A 21,776-nucleotide genomic window follows, 5' to 3' on the forward strand; every position below is an offset into this window, starting at 1 on the left:
GTTAAGAACATAAGAACGGCCTTACTGGGTCAGACCAAAGCCCAGTATCCTGTCTTCCAACAGTGGCCAGTGCCAGGTGTCCCAGAGGGAATGAACAGAACAGTTGGTCCAAAGAAATATATTATCCACCCACCTTGTCTTTCTTTTCCACCAGCTAGGCAGAGCAATCGTGTGTTACCATTTCAGGTTCCCAGTGACTGCCCCAGATGTGGCTGTCGCTCACTGGAGTTACTCCTGAGTTAACCTCAATCTGAGAACACAGGGAGGAAGGGTGGGACTAGAAATCTAGGGACCTAGCTGCAATGCCCAGCTCTCTCACGCACTTCCTGCATGACTTTGATAAAGTCCCTCCAACTCTCTGTGGCTTCATTTTCTCCCAACCCCTCTGCAAAGCAGACACACTTGTCAGGTGGGTTGCAATGGTTAATGACCGAGCTCAACAGAGGGAAAGCTGTACTAGCCACATTTTCAAAGGGGGCCTTTAGTTTGAGTGCCTAAGCTTTTGGGTTCCCAACTTCACGCACTGTGGGCCTGGCTTCCAGAAGGGTTGGGCACCAGCTGCAGACAATGGGAGCTGTGGATGCTCAGCACCTGTGAAAAGCAGGCCAATGGTGTCCCGTGACAGACTGAGGCAACCAAAAGTCTGTAGCCCGTGTAAACTCAAAGGACTAATTCTGCCACAGCCAAACAAGGCTTCATCTAGTACAACACCATGGCTCAAATGCCAGAGTGCTGCAGAGGAAGGCATAAAATCCCCCGTAATGCACCTAACTGAGCAATGTGTCAGAGTGGACCAGTTTCTTCCTTACCCTCATGGCTGATCAACTGAAGTACCAGGCTTGGATTGTCCCCTAATTTGTTTATCTGTAACTGTGGCCATGATTCAAGAAAGCTCTTAAGCATGTGCTTAACTTTAAACATGCGCTCAAAGTTAAACAGACACCCAAGTGCCTTGCTGAACCAGGGCCCGCATCTGGCCTAACAAAAATTGGATGGATAAAGGGCTGTTTGAATCCAAGGTTTTGATTCTAGGCCATCTGTACAGAATAAAAAATAAGGGAAGAGGGAGACATGACAAAACCCAAATAGCAATAAGTACTCGCGCCAAGGGATAGGATTACTTTGTTAATGTTCATGAAGTGATTTCAGGCTGAGAGGTATCAGAAAGGCTAAGTATGGATTTTAGCTGCCATCTCTGCATTCACCTGGATAATACTATTCAGAATACATGCTGCACTGGACCCTGATTGCCACAGCACTTACACTCCCCCCATACAGGGTTTAAGGCTGTAACCCCGATGGAGGATTCTACCTGATTTCACAGGGAACATGACAGGGGACACGACAGCTGCATCCCTGACGCAGTAAAGAGGAAACGATGTTTGCTTCTGTTCTTTCACCCTTATTCTAAATCTTTCTCTTACCATGCTGGCCAGTTCAGATCTGGGGAATGCTAGAGTTGGATTCCCTCAGTGCCAAAAGAGGTTTAGCTTAGCAGGTCCAAGAACAGCTCATCTCTGATTATTACTGCTCACGAGGGTGATCCCGCTCACGCCGAATGCCATGGGCGCATTTCACCACGGAACGGGCTAGGCAGAGCATACAACTGGTGCTCAGAATTCCCAGGCAGAAACGCAACCCTTCGAACAAAGATTTCTTACGGCTGACCCCTGACCCTCCCAACTGCCTACCAACCCCCTCCCCAAAAAAAACCCATGGCAACCCCGGATGTGTCATCTAACCCAGCCATAACTGTACCCCGCCCAACCGCCAACCTACAGAGTTAGGTCAGCTCCAAAACATACACGTTTCAAACCCCTCCCTGCGGCTTTCCCCACTGCTGCTGGGAAACTCATTACCTTGGGGCCATCAACCTAGTAACTAGCCATCAATAACAGGGACTGATGTCCTTTGTATACGAGGGGAGCAAAGGGGGAAGCATGTTACTGTGACAAAGGTACTATATGCTAACACGTTGCAATAGACACAAACCCTCTTCTGTTAGTATAGCCATGTCCAGAACTAGCCACCTTGTAACAGGTGGTAATAGCCAGAAAGTGACCAAAACAAAGACATCACAAGAGTCTAGGTTTCCCTGGCAGTGGTTTCTCAGAGCATCGCTAGCAATTCCTCTGGCAGCGGCCCTTAATTACAAGTCAAAAGATGACTTTTCTGATTGCCTGGCACCACCACCTTTGGCCCATCTGCTGAGCTTCCCAGAAACGTGCTAGTTGGGATGGTGAGAATCCTTCCCATGGGGAACCGCCTAAATCAGCAAAGAGCCCCCAGGTGGGAACAGATTTTTGTTACGGCCGATCTGAGCTGGGTCTGAACCAGCGCCATGGAGGGGAAAAGTTGTTCATTACAAGGCCACCACCCTGAGCCATCCAGTTTAAAGTTCTGAGAGAGAGAAGTGGCTTTCAAGTGAGGCACAGTGGCAAAGGGATGATCAGCCACCTCTGGGGTGAATGGAAGCAGCCTTTAAATGGCATACAGCAACAGGATCAAGGACGAGCAGCTTATTCAACTGGAAACTTAAATAACTCTCCTCTAAAAGACACCACCACCTGCCGCACAGCATCCAGCTGGGGACGTCGGCTGACTCAGAGTGACCGTCCAAGTGCCCAAGCCAGCTCTTGCTTAGCTTGAGATCATACCGTGTCACCATCGGAGGTGATGGCAGCAGGAGTCAGACACTTCAGATGTACAGCAACAGAGTTACTCACAGGAACACCCACTCAGGTACACACTGTAGGCTAATGCAGTTCAACTTACCGATTTCTACCCAAGGCAGAAGCATGGCACAGAAACAGGTGTCTCTGCCATTCAGATGGATTAAAATACGACCACAGAGATAAGCTTGGGTTGCTAACCTTTTCCCCTCACAGACAAAAACAAGGACCCATTCAAATATCACTGAACTCCTCCCCCCTGTCCACTAACCCATTAACACTCAAACAGTGATCCAGGACACCTGACTTGCCCTGTCCCTGTCATACCACACTCCACTCCAGTCCCAACCTCTGGGACAACTGGAGAAAGGCTGTGCCATAATCTCCGATCTTGCATGATCAGGATTGCTCAGTCCTTAAAACAGACCCTGGCCTCGAGTCTGCAGTGTGTTTAGCTCATGTTAGCTGTCCAAGCCACTGGGAGTATTTTTAATTGAGTGCTAACTACCAGTGCCCTCCAGGAAGTCCCCATTCTGCCTCTGTTCTCCCTGCAGACCGTGAAGGACTGGCCACCAAACTGCCATAGAATTGGGGGAGGACGTGCAGAGGTTCAGGTGGAGGAGGGAGTGCGCGCCATTGCAGAGCTAGTTCCCCCATAATGCTCTGGGGCAGGTGGAAGTTCTGCTTCCTCCCACCTTTGCTCTTCAAACGAGGTCCAGGATGCCTCTGTGGGTCGCTGCTTGATGAGCTGTCCCGATGGCAGCCTGGTTCCTCAGGAGAGGCTTAAAGCACGTTATGAAGGAGTAGCCGCCTAAGCATAAGATGGAGCAGGCACATGACAGCTGGTGTGTGTCGCATGCAGGCAAGGGGGCAGAAAGATTAAACTTCTCACCCATGGCTTGCTGCCAAGGGAGTCCCTGTTGCCACTGGCTCAGCTCTTCCCACTACGGTGGCCTTTCTGTCCCTGGGGACACCAGGTTTCTCACTTATATCGATTTCCTCCAGCAATTGCATGCTCGGGTCTCATTCTGCAACCAAGAGAGCGAGCACAGGGAAGTAAAATGCACTGCACACCTGGAAGCTCCTCTGGTCTCCAGAGCTGCGTACTCTTCACCTTGCATCTCCTTAAGTCCCTGGCCGCTGCTCAACTGGACCTTAACTCTGATCTTAGGATCTTCTCTCAACATTGTCAAAACTCCACTGGGGACCTGGTCAGAAAATCAACTTGTCCCCAGATGCCCTTAAAAGCCAGCTTTGTCTTTGCAGGAGATGTAGGACTGAACAGGTTTCAACCACATTTCCAAACTGTTCTTCAGCCCTGGGGCCAACAGCTCAGCCTACCTCCACAGATGTCAGAAGAGGGGGTAGGCCTATTTATGTCAGCTGGGGATCTGCCCCCGTTGACTCCAGCGCAGAGACACCCATTTACACTTGTGGGGATCTGATTCTACTGACTTCAATGGAGCGACGCCCAGGGACACCAGATGGGGACCTGGTTCCGTGCACACCGCGAAATTGACCCAGGTTTGGTCCCGGCCATGGTTCTACTCCACTGTACCCAGGTCCCCGAGCACTGCAGGTTCTTTACCTTAGCCCTTCCACCTCAGGTGTTGATTGCAGAAGGGCGATAGTTAGACTGTGCTCAGGGTCCCTTTGACTGGGCAGAGTGTTGATCTCAGGGCCTTGGCTGAAGTGAGGGAGAATGGCAGGAGATTAAAGGCTGTTGTGATCTCACTACTATGCACAGCTCATGTCACCTTTGATGCTCACAGTCAGGGAAATGATGCCCTCCAGTAGCACTTCAGGGAATCCACACAGGGTATCTACATAATTAATGGCCATTAACCCAGGCCACAAGGTCCAAAGCAGAAGATCCTTCCCACACCTTCCAGTGCAGCTTCCCCATGGTATCCCTCCTCCCTTAGCCATACAGCACTGAGATCTCTCCACTTGAATCTGAGGTTCTTAATTAGAGGACTTCAGGGGTCTGTTCCAGGCTAGATGGAGACAGGCACATGCCACGTAGACAACAGCACGCAACCAATAACTCTTGGGAGACTCCATTTCTTATAGTATCTGGCAGTTTCTCCAGTGGGTTGCTAATTCACACTCTGCTAGATCTCTCTATCTGCCTCTTAGTGACCACAGTGCATGCAGCAGTACACTTGCCCGCGAAAGCATGGACTGGCCCTGGTTCCGTTCCCAGCTGTTTTACCAGGGCTCTTCTGTAAAAGATGAGCGGCTAAGGAGCATGTGTTTAGGGAGGCGGTGCAGTCAGGAAACCTGGGTTCTATACCCAGCTCCGGCTGGGCACTGTGGTCTAGTGATTAGGGCATGGGGGAGCTGGGAGCCAGTACTCTTGGGCATGCACTCTGGTGACTAGAGCAGCAGCCGGACAGCCAGGACTCCTGGGTTCAACTCCCAGTTCTCAGAGGGGGCATGGTCCAGCGTCTATCTACAAAGACAGGTTTCAGAGTAGCAGCCGTGTTAGTCTGTATCTGCAAAAAGAAAAGGAGTACTTGTGGCACCTTAGAGACTAACCAATTTATATCTACAAAGAGTTCAAGCTGTTCCTTACATTACACTTACCTACATCAACCCAGTTATTCAAAAATAATTGCCCATGCAAGGTGTGTGCCGACTAAAGTCATTTTAATCATCCTTTCCCCTTAACATTTCCCATCAGTGTCATACAAATGGCCACCAGCTTTATAACCACCCCAGACACAGGGGTGAGAACACCAGCTGCCACCTGAGCCCTGCCTACACTAGAGCATCCCCCCCCCACAGACCCCCATCCTGCCTGCAGCGTTGTCCCAATGGTAAATTTAGGAACTCGGTCCCATGAGCCACCAGATTCTCAGCTGCAACCACCCCCAAGGGGAATGTGGCTTCTGGGATGCAGAGCTGGAGCAGAGAAATCTGATCTCATACAGAGCTGCCATCGGATGTTAAACGTTTTCAATCACTGCCTGCCAAGTTCACAGTTGACCTAGAGGTGAAACGCTGCAGATCTTGTTACCGAGCCCTACAGCTCCTCCCATGGATTGATGTATGTGCGCTGGAAAGCTTTGATGACGGAGGGTCGGTGCTGTGGCCCGGGGCAGCTCTGCAGTTAGGAGAGCAACAAGGGAGATCTCTAATCCCCCTCCACCCACACCTCCAGCCCTTCTCCGATAAATCTGAGCTCTGCCTGGCCTCTGCAGCCATTTTCCGCCTGGTCATAGGATCCGGCATGCTGCAAGCACATCAGTAATTCAAGCATGCTGTCAAAGCGACCTGCATCCCATCTGACTTAGGGTCCTAGGCAAGTTAAAAGGAGTCAGCTACGAGGCCTTAATCAAGGCACATGGAACAGAAGGAACTAATCAGAGCTCCGCATTCCTCCGTGGCCAACATATTTCCATTAAGGCTGCCAGGACACTCTGCAGGCAGAGCAGGGGCTGCAAAAAAGAGAGAGAGGCCAGGGCAATCCCAGAGAAGGCAGAACCTGGTTTGTTTCAACCAGCCTGTTAACCCCTGGGTCTGTCCCGCCTTCCGCCCCCGCCGCCCCCCGGTCCCTGCCGCAGATCCCAAGCCGCGAGGGAAAGGTTTGCGTGCGGATGAAGACAGAGCCGACTGCTGCTTCTCCCTGACGCCCGGAGACAAGCAGCTAAAAATAGCACAAGGCGCGCTCCTAAGGCTGCAGCCGGGGAGGAGGGACTGTTGCTCTTCTCAAAGCAGCGCAGCCAAAGGGGGACGGGAAACGAAGCCAGGCCACGGTGTCAGGCCACTGAATGTCCCACCAACAAGGGAGCCCCAGTCCTTCACAGTTCTGCTTTGCCGCCCCCCTTTGTAACTGGGCTTGGTGCAGAGGAACAGATCTGGGCGGGGGGGCGGGGGGGAAGACACACTCTCCCTACCTGCATCTCTACCCCTCCTTTCCCCTCTCCCCTACTTCTGCAACAGCAGCAAAACTGAAGGCCACTGGGGCTGTGAGAGTTTTAATCCACCCAGTCGCTAGAGCTCCCTCCTCCCAACAATATTTTAAATGTCCCCTTAAATGTTTTTTTTTTTTTAAAAAGAAAAAACCCAGGCGCTGGATAGAAATAAAGAGGGCTTGGATCCTTGGGCTGCTGCGCGGATCGCGTTAATAATCCAGCCATTGTTGATTGCCCTCGACCCTCCCCTGTCCCGAGCACGGCTGTGCTACTGTATGTTCCCCCCCTCCAAAAAGTAGCAGGGGTCCAAGCAAAGGGGGATTCTCGGGTCCGGTTGGACAGACTGGCCATAGCAATGGGTGCCGCGTCCGGGAGTTACAAACCCCGCTGCTGGTTGCCGATCAGACATGCCGTCACCTCTCCGGGTTCCTTATTAACACGTCCCCTCCCCGTTCTGACTGTACCCGACTCTCTCCTGCGGCCAGCCGACTTCTCATTCGGGTCATCGTCACTTTCTCACCTTCCGCCCCCCCCACCACAAACGAAGGCGCACACACACACACCGCCTCCTCCCTCCCCCGGTGCCTCGTTCTGCGAGTCCTGCAATCGTGACGGGGCTGATGACTCATGGGGTGATGCATGCACGAGGCTGTAATGTTTGTAAACCTAAAAAAGCCATGTGCAGGCAGGCAGCGTGATCCGGCCGGGAGCACCAGCTGCCAACTGCACGAGGAGACAGAGTCTCCAGACAGGGAATGAAGGGGCCCTCCAAATGGGCTAAAAATAGGCACAAACCACCACTGCGTCTCCCGGCGTTTTCTCAGAGCCACAGGCTTGGGAAACCAGCGCAGAAGGAGCCAAGACGGGAGCAGAGAACTACCTCTCAGCAAATTTCAACTCTCCTCACTGGGGAAAGCATTTAAAGGGGAAAAGTCAGAGCCTCCCCTTCGTCAGAGTAATAAAGACCTTACCAGTTGTGACATCAGCTACTGTGCATCTGACAGGCAGCGATCGGGGATTGGGTTGAGTTGATCTAAAGATCTGCTGTGCTTATGATAATTTATGTTGCAGTTGCACGGACCAGGCTCCCACTGTGCAAGGTGCTGTACAAACAAAGAGCTTGACAAACCACCACCAGTCGCAGTTGTTGGCCGTGGTACCTTTCAGCCCACACTCACTCTCGCAAGCACAGAGGCACTTGGCTCGTAATTTTTAAGCACATGCGTAAAGAGTCCCAGCTTGGCCCATTTCAAACCAAACTGAAACAGCACATCTGTTTGTCTCCACCTGTTGTCTCCTGTCTTCTGTTTAGACTGCTCGCTCTTTGGGCAGGGGCTGTCAGCTCTTTGTTCTGGGTTTGCACAGCACCCTAGTGTCACGGGCTCATTGTCCATGACTCCGGCTCCTAGGCTCCATGAAGTACAAGCAATAAACCGTCACATCTAGCTAGGTAAGTACGTATACGATTGATAGACTTGAAAACCAGCAGGGACCGCTAGTATTATTTATTGGCATTGCAGGAGCACCTGAAAGCCTGAATCCTGGACGATACCATTGGGATGATGCCATTTGACCTTTTCTGTACCCCAAGCCGGAGAATTCCACCCAGCAATTCCTGCGTGCGGACCTGGCGCTGTAGCAGCTGAGTGCCTAATAAATATGCACCTCTCGCCCACCTCCCACCCTGCTACTTAGGACGTGGCCCACTGAAAGACCTCTGCATGCGATGGACTGCGCAGAGCAAGGCTAAATGAAGGGCCAAGTGCAAGCACATCCCCCCAAGACTGGATATACATGCTATGTTGTTGTCCCCCTGACGGGAACCAGAGCTCTTCCCCTCTCAGAACTGGGACAACAAAAAGCCCCTGCACACAAAGCGTCAGATCCAATGAGTGGGGGCTCGGTCTCTTCGCTGTCCCTCTAAATGGTAGGCCTCAACCTTCCCGAATGGCCCTGCAAACTCCACCAGACACACCTAGCTTGTGCCATGTTAATTCAGAGATGCGCAGCTCCATGATCTGGCTGGATTTCTTGCTATAAGAGGGTTGTGGACTCACCCTGAGGGACCAATCTTGCTCCTAAAGAAGTCAACTGAAAAATCCTCTGATGGGAGCAAATCCTTGCAGCAATCTGGATTACTTGATTCACACTCTCCCCCCACCCCACAACATCTGTCCCCGAAGAAGAAACCCACAGCTGTTTCTTTTCATGATTATTTATTTGAAGCAGCACCCGCAATCTCCTGGCTGCTTTCCAGACATACAAGAAAGGGTGTTCCATGCCCTGAGTAGATCACAGTCTGCATGGACAACTGCACGTAACACACAGATACTGGAGAGCGCTCTCTCTTGCAGAGCACCTGAAATCCAACCGAAAAAGAAATGTAGCAATTCACTAGAAGTGAGGGGACCCATGATCCCACTCTTTATGACATCAGCAGTACATAATTGTGCCTGGCCCCTGGGGAAAAGCCATCCAGACATTATTTCATACCTTCCATGCTGCACTGATTGGAGGCACAAGAATGCAGTAGGCAATTAGAACTATTACGATAAACCCGTCTCTTTTTTCTTTTCTTTTTTTTCATATGGCTCATTTGGAAATTGAGGTCTCAGTGGTGAACATTTCCCAGCTTGCTGATTTCAGAGCAAAGCCTTGTTTTAATAGGGAATAATAATACGAAAGGGATGCAGCGGAATGGATCTGCAGAAGGTACATTAAAAAAAACCCCACAGAACTGCCATTTTAGATTAAACAAACAAAAATGCAATATTGTCTCTGCTCAAGGTCTCATTTTGAATACCTTTCCGAAAACAATGCTGACAGCACATCGGGAATCAATGCAGCCAATCTTCTTCCATGCAGAACTGCCACATGCTAAGCATCCTTCTTGGGTTCCCCAACAGCGCTGGGGATGGGCAAAGTGGCAATTTTGGAAAGATCTCTTCCTGGTTACAGCATTTCCGCTGGAACCAACTGATCTGATCTGCAGCAATGGACGAACTTTGACGGCGAAGGTTCTGTTCCACCATTCGTACAAGCATCGGTAGGGAATATAGACGAGCTGATTAGACCCCAGACTTTCCCACCAAGTTGCAGTGGGGGAGGTTTAGGTTAGATATTAGGAAAAACTTTTTCACTAGGAGGGTGGTGAAGCACTGGAATGGGTTACCTAGGGAGGTGGTGGAATCTCCTTCCTTAGATATTTTTAAGGTCAGGCTTGACTATGCCCTGGCTGGGATGATTTAGTTGGGGATTGGTCCTGCTTTGAGCAGGGGGTTGGACTAGATGACCTCCTGAGGTCCCTTCCAACCCTGATATTCTATGATCTCCAGCCTCTTCACATTTGATTTCAACTTCCTTTGGATCAGAGCACAGTGAAAAAGCAAGGTTCTTTTCCAATAACACGGGATCAGTCAAGTCTCTTCCAGCGAACTCAAAGCACAAATAAGATGAACGTCACAGACAGGGGTATCAATATGTTTTTAAGATTTCGGAGTGAACTTAGGGCATGCAGAAGCAAGGGACTGGCAGGGTGCTGGTCTGAGTCAGAGCAGGCAAGGGCTGCACAAACCATCCTCAGCTCTCCTGGGGCACCTCCAGCCTGACTGGTGCCTCTGCACCCTGGAAATCCCAACCACCGAGAGATCAATGGAAATGGATGCAGGGTATCCAGCTATCGTGCATGCGAGCAAAGAGTAGAGAATATCAGAAGAGAAAAATCGTGGTCACAGGCCCCTTTTGGTGGGCTTTGGATTCAAAATGCTGCCCCCCAACCTTGGAATGGCAGGTGTCACCTCGGTGCATGGAACCCACCCTGTCGAGGAACCCAGTGTGGTGCGGTTGGGACATTTCCATTGCCCCAGGGCTGGTGACTGAGAAGGGAGGCCATGCCCTGCTGAAGAAGGGGGCTCCGTTACAGTTCTGGAGAGCACAGCACAGGGGAGGGAGAGGTGGAAGGAACGTGGGTGCCACGGCTGGAACGGTCCATTCATCACTGTGCCCCTCACAGGAGCTGGAACGGGAAGGGACTGGCCTACGTGCCCACCAGCTGGGATGATTCCATTCTGCACCCCCCAAAACTCCATCAATGCCAGTTTGGCAGGGGGAGGGGTGAATTTCACCTGGTTAACGCAAGTTAAGGGGTTGAATTTGGGGAGGGAAGAAGAGGCCTCCCTCCTTTGCAACACCAGCCCCCCATGTCCTTTGGGGGGGGGAGGAATCTAATTTGCCTGCTATCCCATCCTTTGTAACCCTGCTGCTACAATATCTGCCCCTTGTACCTTCAGTGGCGTAGCATTTCACACCGAAAACAAAAGAAAGGAAGAGGTCAGGCAGCAGGCCAGGGTATTTTGCTCCCCACCCTCCTCACTCTAAATGCAAACAGCCCCCTCTGGCCTGCCCTTTCCCTAATTACCTGCGATAAAGGATCCACATTGGTAAAGCAAACAAACATCATCAGTGCTAATTAGGTGCCACCAAAGACTTAGCACTCCAGTCAGGACTTGTCATGCTAGCTTGGTAAACAAACAACAGCTGCTCCATTTGGTACCTTCCCTGGCAGAGCCCTGATGCAACCTCTGGCTCACCTCGTTGGCAGGAGCCTGAATCTGCAAAAGGTGCATGTATCCAATGGGCCAGTGTACACTAGCCATTGACATTGACGCTCACTTACACCAGGCTGGCCCATTGGATGGGATTTTCCAAGGCAGCCAAAGTGAGTTAGGAGCACAAGGCCCACTAAAAGTCAATGGGACATGGGCTCCTAACTCACTTACGTGCTTTTGAATAAAGAAATCTCGCCCTGTGATGTCAATGGCACAACGCTTCCACAGCCACTGATGTGTGATCCAAACCAGGACCAGTGCGAATAAAGCAGGAGGACGCGATACATTGTTTGCTAGGTCGCAGCTAACAGCAGCAAGCAGGATATGGATCCCCTCCCTCTGGACCCCGGGGACAACCTTACTTAACCACGCCAATTACACCACCGGGAGCGGTGGCCTTTCCAAGTATTACATTTCCTCTCTGCACAGGACTCCCCGAACTCAGAGACGGTCGTCAGTTACAAAGGGGAAGAAGGGAAGCTACCGTAACCAGCGGCCTAATTTCCAAAGGCGCCGGGCACCTGCAGCAACCACGGAATTGAAGGTGCTCAGCACTTCGCCACAAGGAGCCTGAGGGCCAGGCTCGGATCTTGCGCTGATGTAACAAACCGTGGGCAGATTCCCCATTGCTATGCACTGTGGCCTCTCATTTACCCCAGTGCAACGTGGGCATCAAAGGCCAACAGCTCCGAATGGCAATATTTTATATTGTGAGAACACAAGACATAGGGCACGGCAGGAACACGCACAGCGTTGCTGGAAGCTTCAACTTTAATCAATATCTCCTTACCCCCTCTTTTGAGCTGTTTTGCCCTTAGACGCCATAGTAAAAGTGGCTGCAGAAATACCCAGGATATACATAAAAAGAAAAGGAGGACTTGTGGCACCTTAGAGACTAACAAATTTATTTGAGCATAAGCTTTCATGAGCTACAGCTCACTTCATCAGATGCATACATATCCAGCTGGTCTCCCTTGGCTCCTGGGTGCAACGTAGCCAAATGGCAAACACAGCTGAGGAACGGGAAATGCAATCAGAGAATAAAATAAGCAACGACTGGCCCTTAGCTAGTGTCAAAAGTCTAGTTTTGCCGATGCCAATGCAGTTACAATGGTTCACACCAGCGGAGGATCTTGCCTGTTATTTCTGCAGTACAGACTGAATATCAGGAAACCTTTCTATCAGCAAGATCTGTGGAGTGGTCTCCCCAGAGGAATAGTGGAAACCCCATCGCTTGGGACACTTTAAAAAAAAAAAAACAAAAAACAGACTGGCGAATACACAGGAACCACATTGGTCAAGCTGCTGTAACGCTTCAGTGTAAACACTATATACGCCAACAGCAAGGGTTCTCCTGTTCGTGTAGGTAACCCACCTCCCCGAGAGGTGGTAGCTAGGTCGATGGAAGAACTCTTCTGTCAAATCTCGCACGGTTACACGGGGCTATAGGTCAGCTTAACACCACCACTCAGGGGTGTGGATTTTTCACCCCCCCGAGCGATGGAGTTGAATCAAACTAATTTTCGAGTGTAGACCCAGCCTCCGTCCCTGCAAGGTAACGCTCCTGAAACCGCTAATGAAATCAGCTCACTCACCTTCCCTCTTAGCCTCCCTCTTCCCCCATCTCATATTCCCGGAGCATTAGCGTCGAGGCAAGCTGCAGTGCCATGCTCCAAACTTTGTCCCCATAGCAACGCCCACGGTGAGCTACTCCTGGGTATTTTCCCAAGGCACAGGCATCAGATCTGCAGCAGAGTAAAGGACCAGGTCTAAATCTAGAGTAACCCCACTGATTTCTCATCAGCATAACACGGAGTGGAAACCGGCCTTAAACCTCAAGTGACAAAACCTAAGACACCTTGCCTTCCCCCTCTTCTTCGTAATTGCGTTTTTTCCCCAGAAGCAGAGAAACCGAGTTGCGGTTTTGGGTCACGGCAGCTCAGACAGACTCTCTGGGTCCGCCCGAGTGAGGTATGACAGCTGCCATCATCATGGTTACATCAGGGTGATGTCATGCCTGCTCAAAGCAGGGGAATCTAGTCTCTCTTGTTAATTGCACCGGCCCTACCACTGAGCTCAGCAGATCTAGGAGAGAGAGAGGGGAAAGGCTGCTGCTCCCCTGTAAAGACAAGGGGGGAAGAGGGGATTGTGTCAATATTTATTTATTTTTGCTCCTGTACCACGGGAGGAGAGGAGATGCTGAAATGCAGCGATTCCTTTCCTCCCCACCCCCCTTGCAAAAACATTACGGCTTAAAATAACAACAGCAAATGCCTGGATGAAGAGGGATCTGCAGTTCAGCAGGGGTAAAGCTGGAGGCGCCTGGGTTTTTAAATACCGCAACACATGCTTCACTATCACTAGTGGTTGGCCAATTCCACCCCCCACCGCAGATTCCCTTCCATGCTTTGTCCTCAGTCCTTGAACAAGGGGGAAAAAAAAAAAAAGGATTACCTTTGTCACCAGCACTTGCTCCTGCGTCCCACCTTCTTTATTGTCCCCGACTTCCACCTGCAAGGGGAATTTAAAAAAAAAAAAAAAAAGTCAAAATACAATGCAGTTCAAGCGACCACAATTCTCCAGCTACCAGGGAATTGCATGCAGAAAGGGCTGGGGGGGGGGGGGGGGCATGTTGTGTGTTATTTAAACACCCGTGATCTATTAGAAAATCCCTATCAAACTCCCTTGGACGGGGGAGGGCAACTCTCACATTTAAAGGCCACTGAAACGAAACACAAGGCAGAGCCTATATTTACCTTGTTCTGCTTTTAATGCTCTCTCCTCTCGCAGCTTGCCAGCGATCTCCCACCCCCCCCCACACACAAAAATCCCCCCCCCCCAGCCCTCGTCAGTTCCAGCGAGAATCCAACGCTACCCGGCAGCCATCTTGCTTCATTCTCCTTTAAGCTCGGTTACAGACACCCTGGTGCATTCAGGGGCTTTTTTTCTTTCTGCCAGACGCTAGAGTCATTATCATACCGCTGAGCTCCGGTTCGCTTCCCCCCCCCCACCCCGAAGAAACAAACACTGTGGACGTGATATGCATGCCCACTCCCCTGCCCGCCTCAGCGAGGGGGCGGGCGAGCCAATCCTCGCAGGCTTCGCCGTGCGTGTGTGTGTACGCGCACGCGTGCGTGTGGAGAGGAGGAGGAAGAGGGGGATGTGGTTTTTCTGCTAGCGATTCGACCGTATCGACTTCTTTCAGGTCACACGAAGCACCAGGCAGCTCTCTCGCTCCCTCCCCACCCAAGCCAGCTATAAAAGACAGTCGGGTAGCTGTCGCAGATTTCTAAAGAGCTTGTTTTCATTTGAACCAGCCGAGGATCTAGCCCGGCGAGGGTGGGCACCTGCTTAAGTCAGTTTTACACCTGGCTAACTCCCCTGGAGTTACTCCAGATTTACACCGCTGCTGAGAAGCAGCAGGAAAGCATAGGAGCATCGCTCCTTCTGTGCTCATCCCAACAGCCGGAGGCAGTGTAAAGAGTCCCAGAAAAGCAATGAACCAAATTCTGACTCCAGTTACATGAGTGTCAGAGACCTTGTTCATAAGATCTGATTCTGTCCTCGCTAACACTGGTGTACCGTTGTCCACCCCACTGGAGTCACTCCAGATTTACAACAGCGTAATAATCATCATCCCCAGCTGTTCTATCGCACATTCCATCAGATGATCTCAAAGCACTTTACAAAGGCGGTCAGTAGCATAGTCTCCGTTTTACAGATGGGGAAACGGAGGCATGGGGCAGTACAGTGACTTGTCCAAGGTCACCAGCAGGCCAGAGTAAAGCTGTGATTAAAACCCAGGTTGCTCAAGTCCCAGTCCAGTGCTCTAACCACTAGGCACCCCTCCATCCAACTCTAGGTAACCAAGAGCAGAATTTAGAAAGCCTGATCCTGACCTCATTCCTGTTTGATAACGTCCAGTCCAGCGGAGTCACTCTGGATTTACCCTTCTGCAATCTACAGCAGAGTTTATAACAATAGTTACCTAGCTATTCACCCACGACTCATCGGTGTGGTATATAAATGCCCGCAATATTTGGCCCTTCTGTCTAGCACATTTTTATCCATAGATCTCTCTAATTAATTTTTTTTAATTAAAAGGTTTTAATATATGGCTTAGAGAGGGATGGGAATTTACACATGAAAATGACAGATTCCCATGCCCAAGAGAGCTCAAAATGCAACTCACTAAGGGGAAGTGTGGCCCAGTGGACTGATCACAGGTCTGGGAGCCAGTAGCGTCTGTGTTATACACCCTGTTCTGAATCAGCCACCCTTTATTAATATTTGTATCACCGTGGCATCTAGGGGCCGCAGTCACAGACTAGGACCCCACTGCGCTAGGTGCTGTACAAAGGGGCTTGCACTCTGGACAATTTTGCTTCATCTCTCTGCCTCCTCCTCCTCCCACACACAGTTAGGCTTGCAAGGACTCGACTGTTATCAATAAATGTAGGTAAACATCTAGTTCCCCGTGCACACATATACCCACGACAAAATATTCCTATCTCTAACCATCAAAATGTGCAAAACAGGCAAAGGAAAACGAGGACTCAGTTTGATTTCAGACTACTTGCTTTGTACATTCTGATATGGGATGTTGACAATTTGTGTTTCAACAATTATAAAGCTTTAACTTTTTTTAATCTTAACCTCAACTGTCATTAAATAATTCATGTCTGACCCCCCTATCCATAATTTCCCACAACTGTGAACACTTAAATAGATAAAAATAAATGTTAAAAAATCCTTAAAACCCATAACTTTGAGCAACTGGGAAAATAGGACTTGATAATCGAAAAAAATGCTTTAAAATACACATTGATATTATCCATCAAAATGATTAAAAACAATAAAAATGGAGAATCTATATCGTCCTTCCACAAGGCTTTTCATCCACAGACCTCGAAGGCTGGTCAGTATCATTACCCCCGCTTTAAAGATGGGGGAAACTGAGGCACAGATGGGGGAAGCGACTTGCCCAAGGTCACACAATAAATCAGCGACGGAGCCAGGATTAGAACCTCGACTCTCAACCCAGTGCCCTACCCACTAGGATACGCTACCTCTCACCTAGGCAGCTGTGGATACCAATGACTGCAGATTCCATCCAGACCCCCTGATTACAGGAAAGCAGAATAAAAGATGTCCAAGTCCCATACAAACAGACTGCACTTTGACTGGGGAGGGAATGGTCTCTGTATCCAATGACTTCATCCCCAAAGTGTCTCCATGTACACTGCCTGGTAGCCTTCGTGAGCCCGGTCTGTGGCTATGGAAAGTTCATCCTCTTTGCTAGGTTACAGAAACAATATTTACCGGGTTTAATTACCATTAGGCCCGGATCAGACACATTAGCACCTTCAAATCTACAGCCAGGTTGGGTACTCTTGATAAGTGTCACGTCTGCTAATGGCTCAACACCACTAATGCTTCCCAGCGGATACCAGGCTACCTAAAGACCCTTATCAGAGGAACAGCCGTGTTAGTCTGTATTCGCAAAAAGAAAAGGAGTACTTGTGGCACCTTAGAGACTAACCAAGCTCATGCTCAAATAAATTGGTTAGTCTCTAAGGTGCCACAAGTACTCCTTTTCTAAAGACCCTTGTAAATGCAAAGCACTGGGTGGCTATGCCTCTGGTCTCCCCCATTCCTTGTAATGACCTTCCCTACCTTGGACCTCCAGGACTTTCAGAGCAGGTCCCCCTGGTTCAAGGAAGTGAATTTACCCTTCCCTGACCCAGAGAGGCCTGGGGATGAGGGGGGAATTCACCCCTAGGGTGGTAAATGTCAGCTGCTCTTTAATTCCCACTCTGGGCTCCACAGAAGCTTTGCACGCTGAGGGGATGTGCATCCTCCAGCTGGCCGGGCCATTTCCCTCTTTCAGCCGCTGTCAGCTGCTTTCTGGGCAACACTAAATCGCTCGCACTCCATGTCCTGGCGGAAAACAGTCTCACCCTCCCTTCTGCCATCTTGGAAAATGGCATCCCTCCGGCCCCACCACCACTGTGGCAACAACAAAGGCCGATGGAGACTTCATAGGTTCCAGACTTCATAAAAGCTCTTGATCACAGCCTGCTTTGTGGACACCAACACAACGCTGGGGGAACCCCTGCTGTGTCTCTGCAAGCTGGACTCCAACCGTGGCCACTTCGGCGGGTGTCGGAGGCTACATGGGGCCAAAAACACCCCGGAATCATGAGGACGTTTGGGCTCAGAAACCGGAGCTCGAACTCAATTTACTGGAGCGACCGGAGGTGAATTTGTCTCAGCATATCCTTCTATCCACAGCGCCAGCGATGGCAACTGGGGAGCAGCTAGTGGAAACTGACACACTAAAGGGTTCATGCAGTGTAGACGATTAGGCTGCAGCTGGAGCTCTAGGACCCTGCGAGATGAGAGGGTTCAGCTGAGTCCCAAATGACTACACAGCAATTAAACAGCCCCTTAGCCCGACTCAGCTGACCTGGGCAAGCCACGGGTGTCTAATTGCAGTGTAGACATAGCCTCAAGCAACCATCCCTGGGGGCCCTTGCTGACAGCTCTGGCTGATGCCTAAGATATCGATAGCGGGGTGGGAGGAGGGAGAGGGCCGTGCGTTGGGTGTTTATAGCACATTTCCGGAGCTGGCAGGTTCCTGGAATGGCGCTAATGTTCCTTGACTTGTGGGTGCATGAGAAGGGGAGAGGGTTTAAAAAACAAATACAACTGGATAGGAATTTTGTGCTCATGAAATTTACAAGATCAACAGTCCTGGAAACTCGGTCCTCCCTGCATATCAACAGAACTGGTACCACACAGGCAGTCACGTGTGTGTGTGTCGGCCTGGCCAGCCACCAAGCCTCACCCCAACCCCCAGATCACAAAGAGAGTTTAGTGTCCACGGCTCTCACTCAGTCCTTGGACTCTTAGAGAAACTTGACCCACCCAATTCATTTCACACAGGCCTCTGACAGGAACATATTCCTCTCGCCAGCTACCCTGGCTGGCTCCAAACCATTGAGCAAGAGTCCTGAACCAGTCATCAGCTCTAAGCACCAGACTGCACTGCCCCAGCAAATGGGTGGCCTCATTTTGCTGGTAACTGACGCGATCCCTGTAGCCTTGTGAAGTTTGCTGGCAAGTTGAGAGTTTAGGATAAAGGGCCCTTTACAGTAGAAATGTCAGCCATCCACAGGGAATTATTTGTTCCCTGAAATCTAGAGAGCTGGTTATCAAGAGCGTTTTCCGGGGTTTAGCAGAGGGCAGCTGAGAGTCAGGACTCCTGGGTACTATTCTCAGTTCTGGAATGGGAGGGGTTCCAGCGGTTAGAGCATGGGGGACAGAACCCCAAAGTCCTGACTCTGTCTCCCCTCCCCACTATAACCCCCCAAGTACCTCTTCCCTCCCAGGAGTAGAATCCAGGACTCCTGCATCCCCTGCTCTAACCAGCACACACACTTCCCTCTCCAAGCTGTGGATACAACCCAGGAGTCCTGACTCTGGGAGGGAAGTGGGTCTAGTACTAACCCCTCCTCCTTCAGAGCCGCTCCCTGCCTACCATTTCTTGAGCAAAGGGGGAGACGGCACTCACCGTCGACGATTTACTACTTTGGCCGACTGCGATGATTGGGAACAGAGCAAAAGGGATGGCGACCCCAGGCTCAGATTTAAGCTGCTGACGTCCTTGAACAGACCAAGGTTGTCCCATGACTCATGCAAAGAGAGGTCAGAGACATTCATCGTGGGTCTGGTAAAGGGCTTTGGGAAGCCAAGGACGAAAGACCCCGTGTAAGTGTGACACAGCAGCAGCACGAAGCCATCAGAGCGCTGGCGAGAGGTCAGCTGGCCTGGGCACCAGATAGTTCCAGCTCACGCCCGGCCACACGAAGAACAGAAAAGGGCCCTGAGCCAGTGCGGGTGGTTTTTCTTTCACTGAACTTTGCAGCCACTGGGCTCTGCTTCACCTGCCCCTCAAGATGCTCTGCGTCCGAACATGCGTAGGGCCCTGGGGAAAAGGAGTCCTCTGAACCACCCTCGCCCGCGGGGATTGTTTTAATCAGCCACCAGCTCCTATCACCAGAGTCACGCCTCACAATGCACACAACCCATCCAGCCAACGCCTGCAGAACAGATTCCTCTAAGTGAAGGCACCCAGAGCAGGCTTTTAAATCACCCTTCCCAGAGAGGAAGGCCAGCTTGGCAACCAAGACACTGGCCTGGGAGTCAGGACACCAGAGGCTCAGACTCCTCGGGCAAGTCGCTTAGGCTTGGTCTGCAATACCAGCTTCTGTTGGAATAACGACGTTGCTGAGCGACTTCCCATCAGTAAAGGTAGCGTCTTCACTAAGCACTACAGTGGCTCAGCTGCAGCGCTGTAAGGGTAGACAAGCCCTTAATCTCTTTGGATTTCAAGTCCCCACCTGTAAAATGTGGACAAGGACGCTTCCTTTCCTCCACCCTTTGTCTGTCTTGTCTCTTTAGAGTTCAAGCTCTTCCAGGCAGAACGGTCTCCTACCCAGTGTCTCCGCAGCATCCAGCACAACAGGCCCCTGATCTTGGTTAGGGAACTACCATAATACAAATCGGCTTGAAACTGAGCAGATTTGGTAACGTGATGGAAGAGCCACTCATCTCCAGAAGGGGCATGTTAAGATACATTTCACCCTGCACGGAACACTATTCGCTGCACCGGCATGCGAGTCATGGGATCTGAGTTCCTCCCCCACTTGGCCATTGATTTGCTGCACAAGTCACCTTTCCTCCCTGTGCCTCAGTCTCCTGGTCTGTAATATTGACTCACCTTTGTAAAGTTCTTGGAGAGGCTCAGATCAAAAGAGGCCATAAGCGCTGAACGTTATTAGTCTCACACCTCTGGACACGCACAAGGATTGAATTCAGGTGAGTGCGCGGAGAAAGTTTCATCACTCCAACCCTCAAAAGCTACACAAAACTTTTTAGGTGTCACTAGTGATGCAGATCTCAGCCCTGGGCTGGCCAGGAGTCTGGGGAGGGTTCATGCTTGGAGATCAAAACCACATGGGAACTTGCAGGGTTTTCATGAAAAGCTGCCATTTCTGCAGCGTTCGGCTCAGAACTTTGGCGGGCAGATCAAAAGCTGACAGGCTGAGTCAAGCATGTTGGGGGCACAGACCCAACCACCACGCTATGCACAGCAGGTCTCCAAACAAGAGAGGGGACTGAGCCTGCAAGAGTGACTGCAGATCTTCCCCAAAGCTCTGGGAAGTCCAGATTCTGGGTACTAGTTCAACCTGTTATAGGCATGTAGTCCGACTATTAACAGCTCAGATCTAGATGCAAGGTGTGTGGGTGTCTGGGTCAGGGGGATCGGTTCTGGGCCCACATCCAGGCAGAAGGCTGCAGCTGGAACTTCCTAGGAGCACCCGGACAGCACCTATGTTTGTGTGCATTTGCATGCATCAACATAATGCCCTACTCAGAGAATGCCGTATTGTTCCTACCCACTGTGCATAAGTAATTCTGTGCACTGGTGGTTCTGTATAAACAGCAGCTGTTAAATACATTGCATTGTATTAAAAAATGCATAGGCAAAAACAACATGCCCAGACTCATAATATTTGCCCAGGCTTGTATCGTCCTCCATAAAGCTGAAGGAATTGTTTGCGGGTTGAACTCTGCAGTCAACAGAACACAAGTTTATATGTATCTTTTGCACATGCAGGTGCAATTCCTATTGAAGCAAATGGAAGGCAGACCTATTGTAGTTAGAGAGGGTGTGTTTGAACAGCGCCTGGCACAACAGGGCCCTAGTCCATAACTGGGACTCCTAAGCACTATGGTAATTTAAATAATATCACATATCTGCTAGCGGCCGCTTTGCTTTGCGTGACACAGTGCACCTGAGAGCCCCTATTACATAAGAGGACCCAAAGACACGGAGCAAAATCTGGATTGCAAGTGCCCCTACATTTGAGAGCACGAGGATCTAGGGGGTTCAGAACAGTCTATTACAGGGGGTTAGGAGGATGCTGTGAAATTCAGATCTGGAATCTGTCATACCCCTGCTTCGCCAAAGTTTCGGGGGTGTTGGTACCAAGGGTTTGTCTCTAACCACTGCTCCATTTGGTCTCACCCCAAGAAGGTTAACCCTGGCCCTAGTTACAGGGGAAGGCCAGGCATGTTTCAAGTCTCTCCAAGCTGCATTTGCCCCTCTGCCTGCACTCTGAGTACCAAGAATGTATGTCAAGAGCAAGGATCCCTGCCCCTCCCAGGTCAGAATTGATCAGACTAAAGGACAAGCAATTCTTGCTTGGATGGAAAATCTGCCCCTCCATTGAGCCACGTGCACTGAAAACCCGTTCATTTTAAAAGGACCTGGATCCATACAAACATTGCCTAGTAAACCTGTGGAACTCACTGCCACATGAGCTTACGGAGGGCAAGAGCTTAACAAGGTCCTTAAAAGGACTAGGCATTTATATGGATAACAAGAGCATTCACAGTTACAACAGCATGGTCTAAACAGAACCAACTAATCTGGTAGGGCTATAAACCCCCATGCAGCAGGGCCTAAGCCAAGCTCTAACTACCAGTGGCCAGAAAGAATCCTTCCC

The 21,776-nt window shown here is 50.5% G+C and overlaps 1 protein-coding gene across 6 annotated transcripts in view; it reads right to left on the minus strand.

Moving 5' to 3' along the window:
- The window catches only part of TET3 (tet methylcytosine dioxygenase 3), a 176,208-nt gene that overhangs the window by 111,888 nt on the left and 42,544 nt on the right, over positions 1–21,776 (minus strand). For 3 of the 6 annotated variants that reach the window (XM_048829214.2, XM_075123489.1, XM_075123490.1), the window contains exon 3: positions 13,654–13,710. In XM_048829214.2, the coding sequence (XP_048685171.2) occupies positions 13,654–13,710 (57 nt within the window). Of the gene's footprint in view, positions 1–12,794; positions 12,945–13,653; positions 13,711–13,955; positions 14,031–14,074; positions 14,281–21,776 lie in introns of those variants that run through there. The other 3 variants (XM_048829216.2, XM_075123491.1, XM_048829215.2) reach the window with 3 other exon arrangements.

The sequence above is a fragment of the Caretta caretta genome, chromosome 26 (genome assembly GCF_965140235.1).
Source record: "Caretta caretta isolate rCarCar2 chromosome 26, rCarCar1.hap1, whole genome shotgun sequence".
In the NCBI taxonomy this organism is placed as follows: domain Eukaryota; kingdom Metazoa; phylum Chordata; order Testudines; family Cheloniidae; genus Caretta; species Caretta caretta.